General features: G+C 44.0%; 1 protein-coding gene and 1 long non-coding RNA gene across 2 annotated transcripts in view; one reads left to right on the forward strand and one right to left on the reverse strand.

The window, feature by feature from the left end:
- plxnd1 (plexin D1) overlaps positions 1-14,505 on the reverse strand; it is an 87,868-nt gene extending 73,363 nt beyond the window's left edge. The window contains exons 1-2 of the mRNA XM_086033380.1: positions 13,160-14,505; positions 9,364-9,540 (exon numbers count right to left, since the gene is read on the reverse strand). Coding sequence (XP_085889506.1) covers positions 9,364-9,540; positions 13,160-14,368 — 1,386 coding nt within the window. The 5' untranslated portion in view covers positions 14,369-14,505. The remainder of the gene's footprint in view (positions 1-9,363; positions 9,541-13,159) is intronic.
- Positions 968-2,889, forward strand: LOC147153622 (uncharacterized). Its single transcript, XR_015087121.1, has 2 exons — positions 968-1,322; positions 2,723-2,889. It is a non-coding gene; the product is annotated as an uncharacterized LOC147153622 (long non-coding RNA).
- Positions 14,506-14,876: the final 371 nt, after the last annotated feature.

The raw sequence follows: 14,876 nt of genomic DNA on the forward strand, positions 1-14,876 counted from the left end.
CAAATCGTATAACCATAGCTGGCCCTACTATGAGCCAGAACTGGTACTCACTTTATCCTCCTCACCTATACACTCTGCTGGATTACTTGAGTTTTTGTTGTTGTTGTTTTTTAAACAAATTGGGAAAAAAAATCAACCTTTTGGGGAATATCTGGAGGCACAACCCAAACACAGCAAATTTTTGTCATCATGTGAGTTCAGGTCAGCGGTAGTCATTCGCCACCCGGAGGTAACCTGGAGCCTCTTGTTTACAATAAAAAGCTCAATAAAGACAAACAGAAAACGATATTTTGGAAGATTCGTTTTACATAGAAAAGCCATCCACACTGTAAAGAACTGCCAGAAGTTCAGATGTTGTCAAGAACAAACGCTGCGATATTTAAGTTGAACCTCAACAGCGGCATTGTTATCAAAAGTCTTCCATGCGGTTGGTCAGTAGATCCAATTTAACAGCCTTCACTTCATTTCCGAAATCAAATATTTGAATAGGGAACCCCTCAAACAGACGAGACATCCCTCTAGTTTTCTTCTTGAAAATACAATGTCAGAATATGTAATTAATGATTAATTAATATTCCTTTTGTTGACTTGGGAATATTTCAGCGTCTCCAGTCCCCACACAATATTCGTGGTGTGTGTGTGTATCCTTGTGCCAAAATCATTTGTCTGCCTGCTGGCCCTCCACAAAATGGATGACATCATCTGTACATACACACGTTCTGTACATACGCGCGCACACACACACGTGCACACATTGCAGCAGAGTAAAAACAAAGTGTGCTGAATGAGACTTCCTGTCATACAGACAGCAAAAGCACTTCTTGCTATAATTTGGAGGCTCTTCCTACAGACTTGAGACGTACTGATGGACAGACAAACTGAGCGACAGGCGCGGCTGTGTCACTTCCTTTTGCTTCCTCTCTCCCTTTCCTGTTCTCTCTCTCTCTCTCTCTTTCTCAGTCACAAACCTACAAAAACATTGGCCCCCACAGAATCATCCAGTTCATGTAAAACCCGGGCAGATTGAAGCTTAAGATGGGATGAGTGGCTTTATCTCAGCTTGCAAATGGTTTTTTTGTTGTTTTTTTTAACCTCGCCAACCCGTTTCCACACACGATGTTGTGACTCACAGGTGGCTCGTCACATGTTCCACGTCTTCCGCAAACATCCCAGTAAGTAAACAGACGCAGGGTGATGCAGTGAGTGCACGACAGGCCACACACCTGGACAAGAAACGAGACTGACATGGCAGGAAATCAATGAAATTGAGGCCGCAATGGAGACACAACCAGCTGATGAAATGCTCGTCTGTGTACATGAAAGTCAGTACAATGTGTTACTTCTTTGTATTGCAAATCGTTTTTTTTTTCTTTGTTTTGATGTGTAGGTAATGAAATGCATCTGTCAAATAACATGTGACATGCTTGCATACAGGAAAAAAAAAATCAAAGTGTATCTTCAAATAGTTTCAAAATGGCCCCTTGTATCCTTTAGTCTTTAGTCTGCATGCTCCACATGGAGGAAAATGTTTGGACCCCCCCCCACCCCTTCCATTTAGTATAGTAGAAATGCAGCAGTGGCAAAAATTTTACGTGTTAGACATAATGAGGACAGCGTATACTATTACGTGGGCCTAAATGTGGATATCAAGGAAATCGAATAAATGCTCAAGTTCGTTCATGAGAAACCATCAATTTGTATTTCAAGCTTGTGATATTCATAGCTCACAAATTAGCCTCAAATTATTGGATTGTGGCCACAATTGACTATTTGGCGTGTACTGTTTATCTCGATTGTGGCCACAGTTGATTGCTTGTCACCCATGTCACGTCTAGGGCTCCATCGAAGAAGAAGAAAAAGAAGGATCCAATGTGTGTCTATGTCAATGTTTCTCAACCTTTATTATATTTCACATTGGAAAAAAATCTCACGGCACACTACTGAACAAAATGATTGACAAAAAGTGTCAATGCGGGCTAATTAGGTACCTTCTGTCATCTATAGAGTGTTGATTTTGGTTTCGGTTGAAGATTGATGGTCAATCAACATCGGTTCAACAGAATTGTGTGTGTCAACACTGAAGTTTGTCATTAAAAGATGCAGTTGAAATTGAGCTAATTTAGCTGCCGCAACCTTCTGCGCATGGGCAATTTACAAACTCCATATTTTTGAAAGGCTATAATGTACTGTAACTGTTGTCTAGCATTTTATTTATACCTGACAGATCAATGACGTTTGCAAAAACAAACACGCTTCATCAAAGGACTTATTTCACCAACACCATCAAGCGTATCAAACATTCCATGTGTTAGGGCCCCTGATTCTGCTCCTTGAGACCACCCCCCCCCGGCCCCCTCCCCCGTGCGTTTGTGTGTGGTTGTCTTTGTGAAGGTTTGGAGAGACAATTGATGCTGGGATTTGGTGCTGGCACCAGGTGCGAGCAATCATCAGTGGTGTGTGTGTGTGTGTGTATATATATATGTGTGTATATTTATGTGTGTATATATATATATATATATATATATATATATATATATATATATATATATATATATAGTACGTGTATATGTATATATATGTATATGTATACACAAACACACCCCACTGATGATTGCTCGCACCTGGTGCCAGCACCAAATCCTCTTGAATTAGAGTTTGTGCATCCAGCCACTATCATGAGCATTCTCAAGATATTCCAGACTTTTGACTCTGCTTTGTTTAGGAATTTTCAGATTACCTTGCACCCTGCCTGCCAACCCTGCGCTGTGAACTCCGGTTGCTACCAGAAAACCCCCGGATTCACTCTCTGTACTGCACCTGGACAACTCAACCTTGCTCAACTGAACATCCAACTACGTTTGAGTCAATAAACTCACCACATGCACAGATCCCTGACACATTGTCTAGTCGGAATCAGTGGCTTAAAGACAGATTTAGTCACTACCAGTTGAGATGATGATTGAATCAATATCCTTTCCTTCATATTGATTAAATAAAAAATCTGCTAAAATGTGCATGTAGATTCTGGTTTAGATGATGGTTGAATCAACATTGTGATTTATGGCTGAAAAGCAATCATTGACTCGACATTTTATCAACCTTGCGCTTTCTGTATAATTTCTACTTTAGGTCTCAATGTAGATTCAATACTTAAGACGAAACATATTTCAACATTGATTCACCCCTATTTCGCTCTCTGGGTGGTCTATGTGGCCCATGCATTCAGCTGATGAGTGCTCAGCTGCCTTAAGAGCAGAAGAGAGGCAGGTGGAAGTGGGACAAGATAAAGGCTGCTTGTTTCCTAAATGAATCACTGCGGTTACAATCAAGTTGTGTGTATGTTTATGTAAGGTTAGTAAGTTATTAGAAGTAGGCTGGTAGGTTACTTATTAGGTTGGTAGGTAGCGTGTGTTTAAAAGCAGACCAAAGTGGAAGTCAGCCGTGATGGGGGAGACTTCATTTGGGAAGAAAAAAAAAAAAAAAAAAGCTTGTAATTCCAAATGACTTGAGCGAGAGGTCTCTCCAAACGCAGCCAAAGAGCTGTCCTAACTTAATCTGCGCCAAAGTCGCAGACACAATCACATTACGCCCGCTAACAGCACCATTAAGCTCGGCAACAGCCCGCCACTCGCTGTCCTCGGGGCGGCCGCGCACGCGCACACGCGCACACGCATACACACTCGCAAACGACAACAGACAGACACCACGGTGACAAAAGTATCGAGACGCACCCTTCACTCATTCATTTAGTCATTAGAGGTCAGGCTTGAGCAGGGGTCAGCGACCTTTTGGAATGTGACAGCGACTGATTCATGCGAAGGACTACCAGTTTGATACACGCTTCTGAAATTACACATTTGCTCATATTACCTTTACTGACATATTACTATTGATAATAAATGATAGTCATCTAAGTGGAGACTGATGGTGTTCATTACTTCTCACTATAATTCAATGAGGTAGGAAACTACTAAATGTTAGTATGCAACGTTTGATTTCTATAAATCTCAGTAAGTGTTTCCATTTTCAAATGATCACTTATACAATGTTCCTAAGAAATCAAAATGTCCCATCACTCACTGGACAGCTATTTTTAGAACAGGCGCGAGGGCTTCTCACGTGTTGCTTGGGGCAACCGGGCGCACTCGTCTCGAGCCTCGTAGTCCCCCGGGCCAAGATTCTTCCTTCGTCTTCCCAAGACAGTTTTTTGAAGCTGAGCGCCACGTCTTGGGAACTGATTAATGACAAGTTTGATATGCATTTCTGAAAAAAGAAATGTGTTCGAATTACCTTTAATAACGGTATTATTAGGGCCTGATATATTTAATAGGCCAGTATTAGCTTTTTTCAATTAGTCAAAAATCTTCCAAAAAAAAAAGGCTGCTTTTTTTATTTGTTTTTTTTACACATTAACACACTACAACATAAGCCAAAGATAATGAGGATCAAACACCTCCACCCAAAAGCTGATTTTCCGCTCTGTTGTCACGTTAAACGAATTAAGGACAAAGTTATGTAATGCAGTCAAATTTTTCTGTCTGTATTTCATGTCTTTATTGTTGTAAGTGTTAAGGGAAGAAAAAGAGCTCTCACCTCAACATGGTTCCTTGGCCTCATGATGCCACAAAATGGTAGCAAAGCTTTATTTCTACATTAGACATGACTTTGGCTTGAGCCTCAAAACAGCAAAGAGGTGAGTTTTTTTGTGTGTGTTTTTTAGAAAATAACAGATATGTTGCCCCTGCCAAAAAAATGGGCAAATTTGCAAACACCCAAAAGTGACTGTACGGGGATTCTGCTGGTGGCCGTGATGGCCGGGACCAGCCCGGAAAATCCACTGGCCATCTGGGAAAATTCATTCACCCACCCCTGAATATAATATTTAAAAAAAAAAACCTTATTTGGTCATTTGACCAGCAGACTGGTCATTCTTGTTCTGTGCAATTATTGTTGACAACTCTGGCAACAAGAGAATCAGAAGCTTTTGGCTCTTTTGGAGCCACGACAACATTTATGGGTTCAGCGATTTTCATCCAATGACTGTATAAATAACTCGTTTCAAAGTTTCAATTTGCTCTAATGTTTACATTCTTCACTCATCTTCACGTCCTTTTTTTGCCACACACTCGACTCACGAGACCGCCTCGTGAGGGACAGGCGTGCGGTGCGTACCAAAATAGGGTAATGCTATACTAATCACAAAGCCCAAAAGAGAAATAGAACACGAGAGGCTACTGCTGCCTCTTCTGAAGTCCTGGTATGCCGTAAAAAGTCCCCGTACAGTAGAGGCTAAAATTGAGAAGTGCTAGTACTCGCTATTGGGGCCAAAACACTGCCGCTACGCCACGTATCCATCGGGAGCTGTGTAATCGGGTTAGTATACACACATATTATTATTGCAAGGGTTGTACTGAGTTGACTAGTCATTTATTTGAACGAAGTTACACTCACACTCCCGTTCTGCACACGCACTTCTTCTTCGTTGGTTTGGCGTCTTCTTCGCTGGTTTCATTGCTTCTTACATATGTGCCTACAAACACGCACACTGTCGGGGTTGGAGTTTGCTTCTTGATTTATCGAAAATTTTATCGATAGCACCTCTAATATTTGATGGATTATTGTAATTTTTTATTGTGTCTCGAACCATCTTTAGGACTACTTCCTGCTTCTGTGTCTAAGAATCATGGGAAATGTAGTCTTACTAGCTTAATGTGCGCTATTACTCACGGCACATTTCCAATGTTCCAATGTGGGCCAATATCATTGCGGTCTGTGGGACCAAGAGGTAAACATAAAGTTAAATTCCTTGTTATTTACTTTAACATTCATGTTTGCGTTCTCATTCTTAACAACTGCATAGAACTGGATTCGGACCCAAAGTCAGAATCGGTTAAGTACGTTCAATGCCAACAAGTTATACTTGAACTAAAACAGTGAAGTGGGTCAAGTACCGATTTATGCGTTGTGTTGGGTTATTTTAAAAAGCAAGACCACTGTTCTCTTCTGTGATACCACGGAGCCGCCTTAACGGCCTTTTTACTTCCCTTTTCATGGGGGTTGCCAGTGCCTACATACAGTCATATCGTCTTTCGTTTACTCCTAAAATAACCTTGTGTTATTTTATTGTGAAATAACGCAATAAAAACTGAAAACTTATTGCGTCATCACGCAAATGTTTGGCAATAAAATGCAATAGTATTGCGTTATAAAGCAATATTCTCGTCATGTCCCCTGGCGGGCTGTGGTCTAGTGACAGACGTGGTGGGGTTGGCAGCTAAATGCTATCTTGGTTAAACAGTTGTAAACAATTCAATCCACTCACAATACTTCTAGCCGGTAAGCAGGTGTGCATAGGAAATTAGCCAGCTAATGAGCTTTAAATAATGTTTATGAGTAAGGATGGAGGGACGATGACAGAAGGTTACCCAGGTTGCGGACAGAAGATGGAGGACGGACCGGCAAAAAAGGGTAAAGTGCCCATCTCTGCATACATACAGTACATACATACATACATATATACATACACACATACATACATACGCACAAACTGTACATACATACTGTACATACAAACATAATGTACATTTAGTTACTACTTAGATTAGATACACTTTCCTTGCTTGCCCCTCAAATGCCGCTTTGTGTTTGTCATATATATTTAATTTTTTCTTTCTAATGGAAAACAACATTAGCTTAGCCCATCAATTAGTGTCGCATGTTTTAAGTAACTGCTGCATTACTTCTTGACGATCTAAAAAAAATAAAGCTCTCGTGAAAAAATAATATACTGGTTAAGCTCCTTGAGAAACTCAGATTAACGTTCACAAACAGTAAGAATTTCATGAAATTAAAGAACAGAGAAGTACATATGATTTTATCAAAAAATAGCTCCCTCCTTTTTTTTTTTTTCAAGAATAAGAATCACGATTCGTGAGGAACCGGATTCAAATCGAAGAACCGGAATTGGAACCGGAATCGTCCAAATTCAAACGATGTCCAACCCTAGTCATCAAGCAGCATTATTAATCAAGATAAAGCGATAAAAGGATCTTGCTTGGCCAGGAGCTCGGCACCCCTCAGCACCCCTAAACCTCTGATACTCGAATGACAACCTGGCGCATCTGATGCAATCTGCGTGTCATAGTCTGTCTTTCGAGTTTGGTTTTAGACATTAGTTTCATGTTTCCCTAGTGTTCCTTTGTCTGTCTCTCGTTAAGTTATTGAGTCCACCTGTGCTTGTCATCCCTGTCCCTTGTGTTAGCCAACCAGCTCCTTCCTACCCTCTGTGTCTTGTCCAGGTGTTCCTCGTTGCATCGTCAACTTTTGTGTATTCAGTTCCGCGCTTTCTTCCAGTCCGTGTTGGTTCGTTGTGGTTTGTTATTTGTCAAAGTTAAGTCCTAGTCCTACTGTTTGTTTAGCTTGTGTTGGTCCTTGTTGTTTTGGTATTATCCCAGCACTTTGTTTGCCTTTTTGTTTTCTTTCAATTAAATACGTTATATTGCACACCATTTTTGCCTCCTGCATTTGGGCCCTCGACGCTGCACCTGTGACACTGCGTGCTTTGTTTACGAGCACACACGGCTCGAGCAGTGGCGTCATTCCGGGAAGGAAACCACCGGCGGCGGGGTTGTTTTTCATTTTGTAAAAGTTGTTAGTGGCGCTGAATGCAAAAGGTCAAGAGGCACTTGAAGAGCGCGCTCATATTGGTTTTCCCCTCCGCGGTTGAGGCGGCAAGCGAGCCCAGTCAGGGATGACGAGGAATGTGCTTGGGACAGAATTAAGGGCTGCTGTTAATTGGATTGGATTTATTTATTTATTTATTTATTTATTTTTCTCCTCAAGCTGCACACGTCTGAGGCGCTCACAACAAAGCGCGAGCAATTCAGACGTGGCCAAGCCACCTTGTTAACAGCTTTCTACTGGTGTGTCAGGCACTAAGTCACCCGTTATTGGGACCACATCAAGGAACAGGATGCCTCATGACTGACTGGAGAACTGGGGGGGGGGGGGGGGTCCTGCGGGGGAGACGGCACAGGGCACTGAGCACAGACGGATATATGACTGGGCAGTCATCTTACGTTGCCACTGTTACTGACAATTTCTGTTATTTTATTTCACCGAAAACACTGTTATCAGTGCGTGTTTTATGCGAGGGTCCCCGTATGGAGTAATGAGAGCCTCTCAAAGAACGAAAATCACTGTTTTCAGCGAGCATTCAGAGTATATTATCTCAGTATCATGAATTGTGTCTGAGAGGTTAGGGTTGAATTTTGCGGCCGATTTCGATCCGATGGGCTTTGCTTTCATTGCATTGTTGATAGTTCAGACAATATGATGGGTACAAATCTTTGAGTGGCACTCAGGAATGTACCTTATAAGAGAAAATTTAAAATTGTATTCTTACCAATGAATTGTGCACATAGCGCGTCTCCCAGACTTATTGGTACAATGCCATACATGGTGGCATTTTCGCCGTAGGGACAGAAAATAACGTGAAAACGCAGCGGAGAAATAGATGTTTTCAAGTTAGGCGGGCTTAGCGAGTGTGCAATAGAAGATGGCTGCCGGTGGCTTCACTTCTACTGACGGCGAGTAAGCGCCATTGCTAGATCACTCGTATATACGTCCGTGGCACTGAGATATGGAGTTGCTTGTTGTACACACCTACAGTACATTTGGATTGGTTTGTTGATAAAATTTATAATCATAATATAATAATAATTTATTATTGTTGTTATTATTATTATTATTATTAGCATGTACAAAGTAAATCTGCAGCTGCTTGAGCATTTTGGTCACGTCGCTGGCATCGGGCCAAATCCTCGTAAGTCACATTTTGGTGAATTTCACATTTTTTCCCAAATCTATTGGTCAGTCCACACACGCGGGGGTTACTTTTACACATTGTTGAGCAATCTAAAGTGTTGAAAATAGCTTGCTCTCTTCCACAATTTGATGCTAATGATTGAACAAACTTGCTATTTTGGAGTCTCCTGAAAAGTGACTACGGCTTTTTTAGAGGTACAAGGTTTTGGCCCGACGGCAGCGATATAGGGCTTGGGTGGAAACCCGGTCAAACCCAAAAACCACGTGAGTAGCTTGCTCTAAACATAGCTCACCGCTCATGGCATATTGTGATTTCCTAGGGATGCCATTTCAAAGTATAAACAATATGAACAATAACATACATGTAAAGGTAGTAGAAGCCAATTTGTTAATTTCTCATTTATTTCAGAAGCGTATAATAAACTGGTAACCCTTTGTATGAATCAATACCCAGGGAGTAGCTATTACTTTCAAAACGGTTGCTGACCCCTGCTACTGTATATGGATTGTGCGCGCGCGTGTGTGTGCGCATCTTACCTTTCGAAGTCTTCCATTAGAGGTCCCCAGAAAAACCACGGTGTGGTTGAGCACGTCGTCCACAGCCACAGAGCTCAGGCCGTTGTACTGGAATAAAGGGAGCGCCCTCAGGGGCCTCCGTAGGGCCAGAGGGTGCTGCAGGTGGGCCGCACCGCAGTCCAGCTGCTCCGGCTGCAGCTAGAACAGACACACACGCACGCGCGGCCAAAATGAAGGCTATCGCTTGCATTGAGCTGAGAAGCATGAAAAGAGAATAACAAGCCGAGTGATGAAAGCGGAAGAGTAAAACAAGAGCCGATGGGAGAGATCACAATGAGCTGCTCGGACTTCAAAACCGCTCAACGCTCGAGAGGGCCTTAAAAGAGTCTTCAACACTCATCACACTCTGCTTTTGTCACATGCTAAGCAGGCGGTGATAAACCGTCAGTACCACGCTGGAATGAGCGCCGCCATCTATGGGGAATTTTATGAATATTTTCAAAATGTCAAGGCAAAAAAAAAAAAAAAAAAAGGAATTAAGAAAGTGTGGATATTTGCACAGTGGTTTCCCCACAGGATCATCGACTGGCAGCTTCATCTCTCTTATCATAAATTGTGTGTGCTTGTCCCTTGGTGCTGGCCTGAACTCTGCACACCACAAAAAAGATCACGTCTGTTAGTAGCCCCTTTAGTCAGTACTGCAAGGACTTTAGGACTATGCACAGGCAAGGTTGTCCGTCTCTCGGCGACCAAACGTGATCACTGAGCAGAATGGTCACAAGGAGGCTTTTTTTGAAGGGCCGGGCGATGGCCTTGCATCTCCTCTCAGCTGTCATTCACTCCCACGATTTACAAACATTGCGATTTGGACGTGTTCTTGAGCTAAAATGGCCACTCAAAATCCCTTTGTGGTGACAGCGGAGTTGAGAGTGGGTGATTGATTGCAAACACGTTTGGAATCATTCATTATTTCCTACTCCTTAATCACGAGAATTAACAATTAGCTTTTTTGGGGTACCTTTTTGCGTGATATCGCCTATAAAAAATCCCCAATCTACAAAAGCATTCAATTATGAGTAAAAAGATTTTGATAATTTCTCTACATATTTGCCCAATGTTTTGGTTTGGTCTCCTACTTGGGGAAGCTCCCCTCTGATTAGCTGGCAAGTGTGAGTTCAGAATATCCACCAAAAAACTCGTACGGAACAACGTCTCGAGAAGTGAACGTGACAAAATTTGCATGATGTAAGAGAATACCACAGATATGTCAGTCATCACTTTTTCTTGGATTTATTTCTTGTGGAGGGTTTTTCGAGGTCTTTGAAGAGCTCATTCTATGTTTATGAGAAACATCCGCAATGATGCTGCGTGGGTTTTCTCCGGGTACTCCGGTTTCCTCCCACATTCCAAAAACACGCATCGTAAGTTGATTGGAGCGGTATCGATAATGGATATATGGATCCACAATCATGGCAGACACTTGTCATGTTGCTTCATTCATAAGACATATGAGACTTTGTAGAACTCTCTCTGGGTACTTCAGCGAAACAAATACAAAGAGAAAACAGGGCCGGTAAAACACAACACGCCGATAAGTGTCCTTTAGGGGAAATATTTTGTTTGGTATGCATGAGGAATTGCCGTTGGAGCGGGACTAAAGCAGCAGTCATTTGACTGGGATCATGTTTGTTGACATGGACATTCAAAGTTGCTTTGGACATAAAATACACTAGCCCTTTGTGTCATCCTCCCATTCATACAAAGACACTACTATCGGATGTGATGATAAGTATAAGTAATGAACATGACTGCAATTTTTCATCCTGATTGCATTCAGCAGTCATCGTTTTTGGAATGACGTCAAAGGCTCACATGTCAAGCGCCTCAAGCGAAATGGAAACGCGTTGGAGACGCAGTTTGCAATCACACAACCCGATTCTGCGATATCACCGGCACCATGGGGAGGCTGACTGAAGTCAAACGACGCGTGCCGCAAAATGTTCATTCATCAAAAGTCTCAGCCAGCCCGATTCTTGTGAGCAAAACATCTCAGTGGCTCTGGCGGCACGAGCAGACGCCGTTGTGTGGCCGGCGGGCGTTTGCAAACAAATGTGCGCCAAAGTCCCTTGATCCGCAAGATCCGACATTCAGGAAAGATTCTGTCTGAACTTGAATTACTGAAGATTCTTTGGCATCGCGGAGCTATTGAACCTGGATTCTTGCAGCCATTGTTGAGTGGAACTCAGAGAAGGGCAGCGAGTCCGTCCAACTTTCAAGCACGCAATCGGAAGAATTCACACGTGCGCACAGTCGCTCGCTTCCCTTGCTGCGTTTGTTTTGTACTCGGACAAAGCGGTGGAGATTATTTTGTTGCTGTGTCTATTTTTTTGTGCGCTCCCCCATGTGATCGTGCTCTCATGTTACACAGATAAATGAAATCAAGTCCACATAACTGTACTCGGAAACGCAAGATAGCATCTCAGTTTGTGTGTGTAGGAGAGAGACAATGCAACTCTTTATTTGCTGCCATTTTTTGGGCCCCGTAAAACTCAAGTTAGATGCTCGGAAGAAGGAGACAATCGAAGCGCCAACTAATGACCCTTTCGATGTCCTCACACTCTAAAAACAGTTGGGTTAAAAATAACACAATATGGGGCCAAAAATGGACCGATCCAAAACTTGGGTCAATTTCACCCAACTTTCTTGGTTGTTTTTGCAGAAAATAACCCCAAAAATTGGAAGTTTTGTTTTGTACAAAACAAAGCAAGAAAGTGGGTCGAATTGTCCCTATTTGTGTATCGGTCCATTTTTGACCCCAAATTGTGTTATTTTTAACCCAACTGTTTTTAGAGCGCCTGTTTTGCCGAGAGGGTGATGAGCTATTTTATGTGAGAAGCGAGCCTTCCTGTAACTATAATGAGTTCTGTGGAGCATCATCAACAATTTGTAGCAGGGGTGTTGGCCTTCCACATAAAGAACTGCTCATGATGCAAATGTGCAGTGGCAGAAAATGACGGCAGTCATGAGGAAGCTTGTCTGCTTCTTGAAGGCAAAGCAACGTCAGCCGTCAGGCCACCAACTTTCATAGGTCACAAACAATGTCCCTTTCCAACTCGAAAATTTAGTCAAAGGAATTTGCCTTGGAGTGTTAGCAACTGTAAGCATCAAAATGGAATTCAATAGTTGACCATAGGACAAAAATGCCATTTTAAATATGGACAAAATACGTAACGTGCATATGCGCAAAATATGTGCCGCTAATATATTTTATTTTTTCATAAGATATTTCTAAATGCTTGTACAAAAAATCTGCTAGCCGAACCCAACAAAGGGTTTGAAGCAAATAATCGAATAACCACACTCTGTGATTTATTTTTTCCCCAAGTGCAAAGGGCTATCTTGTATCGAAATCTGTATTCAATGGCACAAACTGCTGAACAAGAAGTGCAAGAGCTCCTTTTTGTGGTAAATCAAACATTTTACATTTTGAGGTATAGTTGTCCTGCATAGCATTCTAAATCTGCAAAAAATATATATTAGGCCGACTCATGTTGTACAATAGAGCATTATTCCAACCTGCAACCTCACCTCAGAAGTAGTACTATAACCATTTGTCCACTGTGCCACCCAGCATCAGTAGCCTATTTCTCTTATCTCCAAAATATTTGAGTAACATTCACACTTGTTGAGCTTGAGTCAAATAGAACATGCTCAATTTCAAAGGCTTTCACCCTCGACTGAAATGATTTCAAAGTGTTTATAGGGAAGTTTGTAGCGCTGAGGAGAGTTAGTCAGGTTAATACTGAATTCGGCTTACCACCAGGTTCCATTTCTGGACGCAGGCTGCCCCGGAGCCCTGGATGACGCTGTCCAGCACCTGGACGTCACTGCTGGGCGAGTTGGAGCAACTCCTGCGTCCCCGACGGATCTCTTCTTCTATGTCCCCAAACTTGAAGGCACACAGCGCCGACTTTCTGTCCCCCTTGGAGAAGACTCCAAACAGGAAGGCCTCCGTGGTGCCCCCCGCATGGATGTCGGCCGGGTAGACGGACAGGAGCCGGTTGTAAATGTCGCCGTTGCGTCCACACTGGAGGGGCACCTGGATGTAGGATTCGGTGAGCTTCCTGCTCTCGGGTCCGTTTGACTTTAGGCCGCTGGTGTCCAGACAGATCCTGGCAAGGACGCTGTTGGGCTGGCTCTCCTTGTGGCCCATTTTGGCGTCGTTGTTGAAGGCGATGTACGAGTAGGTCTTGTGATTGAACGCGCGCACAAAGTTGAGTTTGTTTTTGGCCTTGGCCTCTTGTTTGATTTTGAACACGTTATCCTCGGAGGGGTTGATGTCGTAGGTGAAAAGTCTGGTCAAGTCGCGGACGTCGAACGAGCGGATGGCGATTTCCGGGGTGTTTTCGAAGCGCAGGTCTTCCTTGCTGTGGTTTTTCGGGAAATACTGCGTGCCGGCGCCGGTGTACGTGGCCCCCACAAGAAGCCGGGTGTCGCCCCCGTCGCGGCCCCCCCGCAGGACGAGCCCCACGGTGGACGCGTCGGGGTGGTTGGCGGCGATGTTGAGCATGCTGGGGAAGACGGTCTTCTCGCCCTCGGGTGGGAACTCCACCGCGATCTGGGAGATGTTGCTCATCTTCCTGAGCTCGCAGAAGCCCTGGTACACGGAGCCACACGCCACCACGACGCCCTGCTCGCGATCGAGCTCCAGCAGTTTGTTGTGGTTGTCCGTGAGTGACTTGGGATGCTGGCACGGAGCCTGCGGGAGCTGCGGCGCGTGGCACAACAGGTTGTCCTCCACCGGCCCCGTGCTCTTGTGCGCCTCCACGCTCAGGGTGGCGTTGAGCTGGTAGAGGCTGTTGACGGTGGCCACGTAGACCCTCCCGGATGCCAGGTCCACCGCGAAATTATTGGTGCGGTTCGGAGTGAAGAGCTGCTGCTGTACGCGCAGCGCGCCGACGCTCCGGCGCGCCTCCAAAGCGAGCACGCCGAGGAGCAGAAGAGCGATCTCCATCGGAGGAGGCATTTTTCCTTCTGGCCGGCTTTCGCGTCTTCTGGGCCGAGGGGCGCATTGAGCAGAGACTAAATTGCCTGTTTGTTCCTGGGGCGACAATCCGTGAGGAAAGGCTGCTTCCTGCTTCGCGCCCCAACCCGGAGTGACGCGATAAGGCGAGTCGTGCTTCCCCCCTACCCCCACCACCAACGCTTTTTTTTTCCAGGATGCCTTGTCTGTCCCTCTCTCTGCCCCCTGCGTGCGCGCCTCCGAGTGGAGCAAGCGCAAATAAATGTGAGCCGAAGCCGTTCGTCTTTCCTTCCTTCACTGAGACTATTAAGGCACGCCATTTACAGCAGAAAAAGATCATCACTAAACATTACGGCCTGCGTAACAAAAGTTGCAGGACTGCTGCCTCAGAAGCTAGATTTCAAACCCAAATTATAAACGGCTAGTTTTCGCCTTCATTGTGGGACAGACGTCAAGTGGTGGCTCGCTTGGTTCAGTGCGTGAGAAGAGGCAAGAGTTTTGACAGGACAAT

Source organism: Filicampus tigris, chromosome 1 (assembly GCF_054856515.1).
Source record: "Filicampus tigris isolate MCC_2025a chromosome 1, RoL_Ftig_1.0, whole genome shotgun sequence".
NCBI classification, from domain to species: Eukaryota; Metazoa; Chordata; class Actinopteri; order Syngnathiformes; family Syngnathidae; genus Filicampus; species Filicampus tigris.